The sequence below is a fragment of the Zalophus californianus genome, chromosome 15 (genome assembly GCF_009762305.2).
Source record: "Zalophus californianus isolate mZalCal1 chromosome 15, mZalCal1.pri.v2, whole genome shotgun sequence".
NCBI lineage: Eukaryota > Metazoa > Chordata > Mammalia > Carnivora > Otariidae > Zalophus > Zalophus californianus.
In genome coordinates, this window is record NC_045609.1 from 80,679,988 (window position 1) to 80,692,481 (window position 12,494).

General features: G+C 55.5%; 1 protein-coding gene across 5 annotated transcripts in view; it reads right to left on the minus strand.

Annotated features, from left to right (window-relative positions):
- Positions 1–325: 325 nt before the first annotated feature.
- The window catches only part of CHST15 (carbohydrate sulfotransferase 15), a 78,686-nt gene continuing 66,517 nt past the window's right edge, over positions 326–12,494 (minus strand). For 4 of the 5 annotated variants that reach the window (XM_027595399.2, XM_027595388.2, XM_027595407.2 and 1 more), the window contains exons 7-8: positions 5,659–5,806; positions 332–4,024 (exon numbers count right to left, since the gene is read on the minus strand). In XM_027595399.2, the coding sequence (XP_027451200.1) occupies positions 3,834–4,024; positions 5,659–5,806 (339 nt within the window). In that variant the 3' untranslated portion in view covers positions 332–3,833. Of the gene's footprint in view, positions 4,025–5,658; positions 5,807–12,494 lie in introns of all 5 variants that reach the window. The other variant, XR_003520130.2, reaches the window with a different exon arrangement.

The window sequence follows — 12,494 nt, forward strand, 5'->3', positions numbered from 1 at the left end:
CTCCAGAAGCATCTGCAGAAGGAACAGAGCCCACACCTTGGCCTTGGCCCCATGAGACTGATTTTGGATTTCTCATCTCCGGCACTGCCAGATGATCAACTTGTGTTGTTTTAAGGCACTAAATCTGGCATGAGGTGCTCCAGCAGCGGAGGGGTACTAATCCGGGTCCCCAGGGCCACTGCTGCTCACGCTGCCGGGGTCCTGCCCTCTCCCCGCTACTCAGCAGGAGCCTGGCCCTGGGAGGTTCTGGGAAGGTGATTCTTCCTGCAAGTCTTAACAGGATTTGCCTCACCCACAAGCAGAGTGGCTACCCAGAGGGTGAGATTTCTGGAGCAACAGGGTAACACCCGCCTACACCCGAGACCTCTCTCTCTCCCTGCTGGCTGAGGCCCGAAATTCCTCCGGAGCACAGCCCTTGCTTCGGTTCCCACATAGGGGCGTTTGGGAAGAGGTCGTTCCAAAGGGAGGGTTACGTTAAGATGTAGATGATCTGCATCATATGTTCCCTGTGAGCTGGTTCCTGAGTAGGGGTGGGTGTCCACGCAGGAGAGAGGGTTTCTGGAAAGTCTCCTGGGACAGGGACTCCATCAACCCTCCAGACTCACACGTCCCTCCTGCCCCTCATGTCTCGGCCATCCCCACGTTCTCCTCTCAGGCCCATTTTCTCTGCTGAGCCAAGCTGTTCCTGGCTCCCTCATCAAGAGATGGGGTTCCTCCTCTTTCCAGGCCTGGACTCACTAGCCCCCCAGTCACAGAACACACCACTACGGGGGGGGGGGGCGGTGCTGGGAGAGACACTCTCCCCAGGGGGGGGTCTTTGCAGAACTAGGGGACCAACCCATGGGCCACACTGGCTCCAGGATCGCCCAGGCCTCCAGAACCCCAAACTTGAGACCCCAGCTCCTCCATCCCAGTGCAGCCAGGGGACCCCGGGTGTCTAGGACAGTGACACACACCCAGTGACACCAGGAATCTCCAACTCACTGCCCCCGGGGCCAGGCCTGGCCCCAGGAATGAGGGAAGCAGCCAGGCTGAGCGCAGCCTCTGGGAGGAGCAGGGTCTGTGATCAGTCACCCCAACCTTCTTCACAGAAGTCCATCTTCACACGCACATACCCACGTGAGGCAGGCCGCTCGTGCAGTCACCGGTCACGTTAGAGCCCTTCTTTCTCTGCTCTTCTCTCTCCCGCCCCGTATGCGGGAGGCCCCCTCAACCAGTGCACGCAGAGTCCACAGGTTAGATCCTGAACGATTTCCCAGACTCATCTGTACGTGGCAGACGCCATGCAGAACCTACCACAGGTGCTCAGGAGGGCAAGGAACAGCATGCGCTCCCGGGACAGGTCACAGGGGTCCACATTTAATGTTAAATATGAATAAAAGTACAGCGTGACCATGGCTCATGTAACATGCCTGCCACTACTAAGGGTGTACAACTGAACACAGTCCAACACGCAACTTTGGGGACACAAAGTCACTTCGATACCAGCTCGTGAGAAATGCTCCCTTTCACTTTGGTTTTGGACAACAGGCTCGAGGGCCGCCGTCTGGAACGGTGCCCGGGCCGTCAACGAGAACCGGGCCTGAACGCGACAAAGTAGAGGTGACAGATACGCCCTCCAGAGATGGCTCCTCGAGAGAAACTGGATGGCACGGATGGGCGCGAAGGGCTGGGCCTGCATATACAAAAAAATTTGTAGAATAAACCAAATAATATTGGAAATAATAGCTCCGGTAATACTTCTGTAAGAAGCAGAATTACACTACATGTTATTCACATGCATAGGAGTGTGTAGGAAAAATCCTTTGTCGTCGCGGTGGTTGGAGTAGAACAGCAAAACGTGTACTGGAAGTGACAAGTTTGTAGGCAGAGAAATTAATCCACAAGAAGGCTGTGTCCAGAGCGGAGGCGCCTCATCAGCAACAGAAGCGGAAGGGAGCCCACTCAGAAGAGGCACCCACGCGCGCGCACACACCCTCCACTGCAGATAAATACACATGCACGCTGGAGTGGTATCTCCCGCGGCCCCCCGGGCTCAGGCCAGACTCCCCCGCCAGCCCCGCTCCACCTGCTGGCTGTGAGGGAAAGGGAAAGGGGGCATTGTCCCACAAAGCGGGTCTCAGGGCACACAGCCCCTTCGGGAGCAGAAACGGCTCGGCCGTCCATATGGCCCTCTGCATGCTGTCAGATGGGCTGCGTGTCCCACCTCCTGATGGCAGAAAGACAGTGGTGCCAGGGCTGGACAGCTGAGCGAACCCGCATGTCTGCGAGCGATGGCGGGACACGAAGACACCTGCACTTTCTGACTTTGGCGTTAAGGGACCTTGACCAGAGGGCTCTGGTTCGCAGGAAGCTTCCCTTGAAAACACTCCAGGGCGAAGTCTCATCAAGGTCCCACCTGGGGCTGGGTGCCAAGTGCGCTCCAGGGTCCTCTTCAATCTCTCCCCTTCACTTCCAAGAAATGATGAGAACTTTACTCCATCTATTGGGAAACCAAACTGCTGAAGGGCCCAGAAATTGCCATTAAGAATCCCAGCATACCATGCTCGGCCCACGTATAGCTCGCTCACTGTGCTTCTGAAACAGAACACAAGCATCTTGTAGTCTGTGAACACAGTAAGGGCCTCTGGCCACATGTGGTGGAGAATGTGGTAAAGAGCTCACTCGGGGAAAGCAGAGCAACGGAGTGTGTCTGTGGCCAGAACTAAAACTTAAAACACCCTCCAGGCCTGGTAGTGACCTTGAGTGCATGAGGAGAGTCCAAGATACCCAGATTTCCCACAAAGAGTTCAATTCTTGGAAGTTGCTCAGTCTAGAATTAACAGCAAAAACTTCCCTTCCAATTATAAACTGAAAAAACTCTGGAGGAAACACATTAAGAGGCAGAAAAGAGAGCTATGCCTAACGAAATGCAGAAAGTGGTTTTAAACATTCATTTTCTAGTTCAACCCAAGTAAAGCAAGGACAGAATGGGAGATGGTCCGAGAAACGAATGTGCTACCAAAGTTCGACTGCTTTTTCTCTCTCATACAAGTAAAGGGAACAGGGTTTACATCCGAAGAGAATAAAGGGTGGACTTTGGAGTAAAAGGAAAAAGGGAAAGAGCCTCCATTCTCTGCCCAAATGAAGGTACTGATCTGAATGGTGTTCCAGAACTGAATGGAAGTGCAAGTGACCTCTAGCGTGGGGGCGTGACCTCCGGCATGGTGGAGTGACTCCAGCATGGTGGCGTGACCTCTACCGTGGTGGCATGACCTCTAGAATGGTGGTGTGATCTCTACCATGGGGCATGACCTCCAGCGTGGTGGCATGACCTCCAGCATGGTGGCATGACCTCCAGTGTGGTGATGTGACCTCTGGCATGGTGACATGACCTCCGGCATGGTGACGTGACCTCTGGCATGGTGACATAACCTCCAGCATGCTGACATGACCTCCGGCATGGTGGCGTGACCTCCTGCATGGTGACATGACCTCCAACGTGGTGGCGTGACCTCTGGCGTGTTCAATCGGATCCCAGCATCATCAGCCCCCAGCCATGCCTCCCCTGAAGCCCCCCGCCTGGCGCCGCCCGCCTCACCCCCGCAGCCTGGCCGCTCTGGTGCAGGAGGGATCAGTTTCCCCAGTGGAGTTTCCAGTGGCCTCGGATGGGGGAGCTCCATGAAGGGTCAGTTGCCAGGTTATTTCACACCACAAATGCTTACACTAAACACGTGCCTGGGAGGGGAAGAAGAATCTCAGGGTTTTCTCCACGCTGTGAGTAAAAGGGCCCCCCACCCTCAAAGAGACTCTTCTGTCATGGTACAGTGGAACCCGCCGCAGGAGCTCGGCCCTCAGGTCTTCCTCCAGGCGAATGCCTCGTCGGCGAGCACCTGTGCCAGCCTGGTGTTGAAGGGCCCGTAGAAGTCCTGCAGGATCCTCTGGGTGACCGGCCACATGGGCCCCAGGTTCCGGTCCTCGGGGCGCCGTGCGTTGGATGCGGGGCTCTTTGTCATCAGGGTCTCTTGTTTCTCACCTAAGGGCCCTGGAACACAGAGAAAAACTCCCATGAGGCCGGAGGCGCGGCAGGAAGGAACTCTGCAAAACTCCCAGCCATGCTTCGTGTTGAGACAGGAGCTCCCCTGAAGTGCTGGGAGATGAAAATTGTTTGGCTGGACCCCTCCTGGAGTTGCTGGGGGTGGAAAGTGGAAGCGCCTTCAAGAACGAGCAGGGACTCACCAGCCTGGGGTTGCACACCTGCCCTCGGAAGTGTGGCGGGATCTGGGGGGTGCAGCCTCACCCGAGCCTCACCTCCTGCTTTCGTGGCCACATCGCCACAAAGGGCTGGCTCTCGTGGCCACCAGCCTGTCCCTGGATAACTGTCCGACCTGCCTGACATGGTCCGTGTGCTTAGATTTTCCTGCTAACCAGCCTACCCGAATTCTGCCAGTGTCATTTCTGCTTCAGGCTGCTGATGCAAAGGGCATATGGCTGGGCCCTATTTCACCTTGCGTATTGTGCTGTATGGTAGCCATGGGGGCTGGGGGGAGGCCACCTATGCTCAGAGACCCCATGAGCTGAACCTCCGTCTGCAGCAAGGGAATCGGTGGGGAGTGAGGCCCAGAAACAAGGCAGCCACCCCTATCCCCAGCCCTCTGGACCACAGGCCTCTCATTGGCTTAACCAACCAGATCACTGCTCAGGCCCTTGGGATTTGGCCAAAGTCCTGAGCCTTTACACAGAAAACCCTATTCCAGTGTCCTTGGGTTAGGTGTAATAGAAGGAACAGAACTGGTCTTCACTGTCTCAGGGACTAAAGACAAGCTCATCAATGCAACAGAATCCACCAGTGGCCAGATCAAAGAAAAATGGTTCTGGGCCCTCAAAGGGAAAAGTAATCACACTCCCTCATATCACCAGCTCACCCATGACAAAAGAGTTCCAAGACCAGTGGTGGGCAAATATACTTCAATCAAGAAATATTCCAACAAAATTCCCAGGCCAGATCATTAGACGGGGCCATGGGAGGAATCCTGGGAAGGAATCTGAACTCTGCTCTAGACTTTCAACAAGCAGTCCACGGGTGTCCATCCGCATGGGCAGCACTCCATGTCCACGTTCCCACCCCTACTGGCCATCGCCATGGCCACGAGCAGCAGACCTACCCCGACGTGCCACTCAGCTACGTGGCCCCGACTCCAGGGGTCCCCAAAACCCTGAGACGATACGATGACCAGTCCATTCCCTCCTCCAAGCCTGGGCTTCCGCAGGATTGTTCCAGCCACACACTGACATCTCACCCTCCTCAGGGCTCAGCTCACAGACCATTCTTTCCATGAAGCCTTCCGTTCCACCCTTCAGCAGCTGGGACCCCAAGTCATGTGTACGAACCTACGGTGAGGGCACTACCCTTCCCCCATGTCATACTACCAGTTCCTTGGTTATTTGAGCGGCGCCTTTCCCCTCTCCCTCTGCTGGACTCAAAGCTCCCCGATGAGGGACCCCCTCACCACCTCGGCACCAGGCCCTGTGCTTGGCGAACAGCTACTGAACAAGCGGCCCACCTCAGCCTGGCCTGGCCCAGTGCACGGAGTCTGCACGTGACTCAGCGAGCACCTCGGCCGGCCAGGGTGCACGGGGCCCATGCCAGCTCCATGGTCTCCCGCGTGATATTCCTACCGAGGTTGAGAAACTGGAAGACCCTGTGCATGGTGTATTTGACGTTAGATGCGTGGTCTTCCAGGCGAAGAATGAGGAACTGTTCTTTGTTAAAGACAGTGAGCCAGTCCAGAAGGTACACAGCATACAGACCGACCTGGAGCCTCACCTAGAAACAAAGAAGGTAGGCGTTACTTCAGGAGTCATTCCCCCAACACTTTCCCAAAGTATTATGGCATGTGCACGAGCCAACACCAAAAGAGCTAACCGAGTGAACAGCTGCCTTCAAAGGACGGATTTTAAACGCCATGCATTCTTGAGTCCTCATGGAGGGTTCTGAGCTCCCCACACCAAAGGTTCCTACTACTCAGAGTCGCATGGAATCCTCATGATGACCCTGTAACTAGTGGCGTGACAGGTTTTGGAGCGAAGACTTGGGCGAAGGAAGAGGCTGAGAACGCACGCATGAACAGTGCAAACGTTCTCTGCACAATGACCTGGCTGTTTCAGCTCCTACGCCAGCACACGATGGCCATGCAAAACGCCTCGGGCACAAGCCAGGTGAGTGACCCACCGAGTGCCTGGGGCCACCCGAACACCTGTGACCAGGCAGCTGTGTGGATATCCAAACAGCAGTGTTCGATGTGGCCACTACATGTCCGGGGGTCCCCGTCCTCCTGTGCCTCCTCTCACACCCAGCTGCAAGACTGCACACTGAAGAGTTAACCTTACCCAGAGGGAAATCTGGCCCCTGTCCTCGGCTCCTGGGAGGTGACCTCTAGGTCACCTAGGATGTCCTACCTGATAAGTATCTTTGCTCACCTGGGGCATCAGGCCACCCAACAGTAAACGGTTGAGTTATGATGGGGACTTTGGGTGACACAGGATACAGTGTGACCTGCGGCAGGGGCTGGACAATAAAGGTGGTATGTGACTGAGCCCCAGGAAACAGTCTGGCCACCAAGGCTTGGCTGGGCTTCCTTCATTGGCCAGGCTTGGTGCGGATCGTCTGCTTCTTCCCTGTGTGGGTTTTAACGGGTCCCCCTTCCCTGCTGTAAGTTGTAACCACGAGTACCACAGTCTTCAGTGTGCCCCATGACTCCTTCCAGTGACTTACTGAACCCCAGAAGTGTTTCTGGGGACCCCCGACTTACAAACCAAGTGAGAGCGGTCTTGGCACATCCCGGCTAACTTCACAGTTGCTGCTAAGCTATTCAGAGCTTCAGGAGAGAACAGCTCTCTCCCTTCTGCCCTGAGGCTCCTTCTCCCGCCCTCCCCAAGTCCTCGGGACCCTGCTCCCCTTCCTGTCTGCTGTTCTGCCTCTGTGGCCTTCCCAAATGTTTCCCTCTGCTGCCTCTGCCTCGCTTCACGCCAGCTCCCCCGGCAAGCCCCGCTGTCACAGCCTCCTGGGCTCCGGTCTAGCCTCCGAGCAGCCAGCCCTCGCCTGCCACCGGTACAAATTGTCCCCACCGGTGGTCTGGCCGTGCTGCCCCACGCCCAGCCTGCCTGCTGTCCCAGCGTGGAAAGCTCGAGGTCTGGCTTGTGCTCAGCCCCCAGGCGCCCCCTCCGAGCCTCGCTCCTTAAGCTGAGGGCTCAGGCCCCTCCGTCATCCCCTGCCGCACAAGGCCAGCTGGGCTCCGACTACCTCTTTTCCTCTCCTGCTGTTCTTTTCCCATTTCATTATTTTTCTAATCATGTGGGAGGATGCGGAGGAAGGAAAACAGTGAGAGGGGATAAGCTGTCTCCAAAACTGATGAGCTGCCGCAAGCCCCCAGGTTGTCGCTTCCTTGTGCACCAACCCATAAAGACGACCGCAAGCTGGACCAAAGCCACAGAGAAAATGAGTATGTGCCAGCCTCAGAAATCCTGTGTGTGTCGCCTCTAACACAAACAAACTGTGATGAGAAGACCTTCTCGAGCCATCAGCCTCACAGAGCATTTCAATTCTCTGTCAGGCTCACGGCCTCCCTCAGCCTCATGAAGGTCATCTCTTCCAGAGAACCTGCCTTTGGGGCTTGAGAACTTTCTAGAATGAAAGAAGCTGGTGTTGGTGACAGGGCAGGGCCCTGTATAATTGCTGGGAACCCACTCCTGACCTGGCCACAGGTGACAGACTATTTCTCTGCAAGCCTGTTTGTGCCCATCGTGGGCAGAGCCCCCACCACTGCTCCCTGGAGGAGGAAGACCTGCTGGCCGAGGCCCTCCTGCAGTGGGGTCTTCCCTCACGGGCGGCGATGGCCCCAGCGGGGGAGGGGGGCTCTGCAGGGGAAGGGAGGTGGGCTGGCTCCCACAGCTGCAGGCTCCCCAGTCCCCTTGAACACCCCCTCTTCTGACCCGCCTGCCCCTTTACCACTCCAGGAAAACTCTGACCGCCCCGAGTGACACTCCCTGGTGCACACAGCATCACTACCACAACTGGGCACCATTAAGACACACGTAGGACAGGCCCCCTCAGAGTTGTTCGACTTTGCCTTTCCCCCGCAGAGGCCGGAGAATCAAAATGGACTAAAGATAAAAAGGGTATTTAGGAGAAGAGTCTGGTAGATTTAAAATTACAAAACATCAGAGCTGAGAGAAGCCTTTGCAATGATCCGCCCCAGCCGACTCTTGATGGAGAAAGGGAAGCCCAGGGAGGAGTGGGGGCCGGCCTGGGGTCAGCTGGCAGCACCACAAGCAGGAGGAGCTGGGCGCCAGGGTCCCCGCCACCGGGGCTTCCCCCCACGTGGGGACAGAGCCAAGGAAGGGTGGCTACAGGGCTCTTCCCAGATAGGCGCCATGCCAAGCCTCTCCGTTCCCAATCGGGGGTTCAGGTGGAGCTCCCCACCCAACCCATCTACTATCTGCTAGTGTTGAAAACCCGTTTGTTGTTCATTCATTCATTCTGCAAATAACTGAGTGCGCGTGGCACGCCAGGTGCCCCCCAAGCCAGTGGAGATGCGCTGCCATGTAACCAACACGGCTCCTAGCCTCCTGGAGCCTGGAGCCTCGTGGGGGACACAGAGCTAAGCTGCTGAAGAAACCAACATCAGGAACCACCGGCTGTGGCCCATGCTACAGGAAACAAGCAGGGTGGGGACAGAGAACAGAGGTCAGAAGAAAGAAAGACCCAAAGAATGAGAAGCCCTGCCACACCCAGGGGAAGGAAGTGGGAAAAGGCACTAGAACCTGTTTCTCCAACCTAAGGGGACAACAGATCTGCCTGGAGGGGGCTGTTAGATAGATTGATGGGCCCACCCCCAAGGTGCTCATTTCTGGGGTCTGGGGTCAGCCTGACGGTTTGCATTTCTGACAAGTTTCCAGGGGACGCTGACGCTGATGCTGCTGGTCCAGGGACATGCTTTGCAAACCCCGGCTCTGAGGCAAGAAGCTGGCCTGAGGACCTAGGAGGAGAGCGTGTGGCTGCAGAATAGCAGGGGAGGGGGGCGGGGAGGAGGAGGCCCGGCTGGCTCATGCCTTCTGGTGCCATGGGTAGGCAGTGAATGTCTGCAGAAGGGTAGTACCAAGGTCCACCTATGTTTGAAAAAGATCGTCCTTCCTGTGCTGTGGTTGAGCTGGGATTCACAGCTGGAGGGAAATCTGCTTCCCTCATCCCAGAATTGATGATTCCCCCCTCAAAGCAGGGTTTCCCATTGCTCCTGACAGCCTGGCTCTTCCTGCTGAGCAGGAACTGGCCAGGGGCCAAATCTGCGATCTGTGACGCCCGCCACCCCCTGTCCTATCTACCCATCCTGCCCCTGGGCATCTCTCTCTGACCAGAGGTGTCTGCTAAGCCATCACCTCGTCAACCTCAGCAAAACCTGAGATTAAATGAAAAAAGCCAGTTCAGACCTTTGCTCTTGGGAGCTAGCCAGCTAAGGTGGAAATGCCTTGAGTCTGCAAGGCCACAGGACCTGGGACAAACATGAGGCCTGTTACCAGCTCTAAGTCTCTGGGTGGGAGACTTAATGTCTGTGAGCCTCAGTATCCTCATCTGTAAAATGGGCATGGATTTCAGGGCAGCATGGAGGACAGGACATGATGTACCAGAAAAGCTCAAGACAGCGCCTGGTGCAGCATCGGGAGTAAACCAAGGTTAGATCCATCGTCCCAATCTTATCGGCAAAGGTGCCAAGGGGCTGGAGGCCCGGCAAGCTCAGGGCGGGGGGCGGGGGGGGCGCGCGCAGAGTGCCCGGCGGCACAGACGTCCACTCTTTATGTCACATTTACGTCAGACGCTCATTCTTCTGTGAGAGACACACAATGTGAAGCCCCTGAAATAAGCTGTACCCCCAGTCAGGAGCTCCACCCGGCACTGCCCGGCCTTACCCATCCAAATCCAGCCAGCGTAAGGGCTTCCTCATAGAAGGCCCTGGAAGTAAAGCCCACACCTATGCCTCCCTTTCAGAGCGTCTGCTAGATAATCTCCTCAAGAGAGAACTCAGTAGTCACGCAGCCTGGGATGTGGGAGAGCAAGACCTCAGTGGGCAAAAGAGACAATAAGAACAGGAACACACATAAATGACAACAGCTCTAGGCGTGTGGCAAAAGCCAATTCTTCCCGTCATCGGTCTGCGCTGAGAACAGTGATGACAGTAAGAGAGAGAGGCCTGCTGAGCTCAGTTCTCCCAACCACCACAGCCCCCCCTTTAAGAACTCACTAGGACCCACGCTAGCAGTCTTATACACGGTTCCTGGCTGCCCCTCACGTGACGGCTTTCTTGACTTGTTTTTCCCTCCCTGCTTCCGCATCCTTTACATTCTACAGTAACAATAGTAAAACCGAGAGTCCGCCTGCACTTCTTGCTGGCGCCAGGCCGCGCAGCCCCTTTGGGCCTCTCTATTCCAAATTATTGGACTCTGAGTAACCATCTGATCTCTGGACAAGCGTGCTACATGGCACTGGGACAGGATGGTTCCAGCACCTTCTCTGAACCGTGCTGGCTGGATGAGTCACCTCCACTCTCCCTGTCCTGCCTTGTGCCCTCCCTCCCTTCCAGGCCATGTCCTGGCTGGGGTTTCTTTCAGCACTGAACACGGTGCTGAGCACAGGACGGGCACCCAGTGTATGCCCTTGGAGATGAATCGAGCCTCAGCTGTGAGTGAGGCCAGTCCCCATTCCACTCCACGCCTACGAGTTTTCAGGAAATGTGTCTGGGAAGTGGCTCTTCTCTCCAGCAGGCCCTGCATGGATGACCCTCATAGTCATAAATAATCACAATAAAAAGCAACAGCTAAGGGCCAGAGCCATCTTGAAGCAAATACCGTACTTGGCACGCCAACCAGAAAACACGTGGTTTCCCCTCTGATCCCACCACCTCATCTAATCCATCTGCACATCCTTTCTGCTGTTTCTCCTAATTGTTTCTAGAAATCTCCATCCTTTCCTACCCTGACTCCACCACCAGTTCTCTTCCAGAAATCCCATCCCACCCCAACCCTGGCCTCCCTGTCTCTGGGAGACAGGCCCCCTCTCACCCCTGGGGACCCCGGACACCAGGCATCTTTCTCAAATGCAAAACTGCTGCAACTACCCTCTCCTTAAGCCCTCCTGGGGACCCATCTCCCTCAGGATGAAGTTCAGAGCTCCAAGGCTCACCAGATCCCCGGTGATGCAGGCTCACACCTCCCTCTTCCCATCACCCCACCACCCACATAACCACATGCTGTGGCGGCTGTAGCAAACACTCTCCATGCTCACCCCTCGGCCTTTGCACATCCTGCTCCCCTCACCTGGACATCTCACTAACTCCATGTCCCCAGGAGACTCATCCTTTAGGCCTCAGCTCAAACATTACCTCTCTTAGGAAGTCCCCCTGATGCCCTGTGTCCAGGTGGCCTCTGCTGGGGGCCACAGCTTCTATCCCAGCCTCTATGTCACTCACCCTGCTAGAGCTGGGGCTGCACCGGGACCCAAGGACATGCCTGTCCTGCCACGGCTGCAGTCCCAGCCCAGGTGCCAGGCACAGACACGGCGAGACAATGAATGCATGTGAAGGGTGGCAGAATACGCTGCCCTGAAATACACCACTTTGGTATAAGGATTATTCTGAGCTGAAGGCAAATGAGAAGAAACACAGATGTAAGAAAATCTCTCTGCCCTCACCCCGTTTACCTACAAGCAGTACCTAAATTTGTAAGGGTGTCCTTCCTCCTCTCTCCACCAGGATGGACCAAAGCTTATCACTGGAGACAACTCTAGACCTTTGTCAGCCTTAAGATAGGACCAAGGATCTGACCTAACAAACCTCACTAAAACTCGCCCTTACCCGCCATTAGTCCCTCATACGTTTATTCGCCTTCTCACAATTTGTTGCCCTAGAAACTCAAAGTCCTTTCCCTTTGTCTGGTCACCTCTCTACAAATGTATTGTTCTCTTGTTAAGGCATTATGTAAGCCTGAGTTCTAACCATCCCTCTGAGTTACTCATCAGGGATGTGTGTATCTGCAACACACCCGTTAATAAACTTGTGGGGTTTTTTCTCTTGTGAATGTCTTCTGTCAGTCTAATTTATGGGGCCCCAACCAACGACTCTATGATGGCTACAAGAAAAGGATTATTTATTTCTCCCCTCCATGTGAATGAACCATCGCTCTGACCCTTACAACAGCCTGGTAAAACAGTGGTATCACTCCATTTTATGAGGAAGCCACTGAGTCTCAGAGAAGCTAAAACAACTGCTCCGAGTCACACGGCTAGTAAATGCCCAGGCTGGGAACTGCACTGTCTCCCAGTGCAGCACTGCCAGAGGAGTGGCTCCACAGGCCACTCCTCTACCCGACACCCCTGGCCAGATTCTGTATGGATCTGTGCCCTTGTCGGCAGCTTCTCTGACAAACTAAAAACTCCGGCAGGAGAGCCTCAATCAATCCAACTCGTT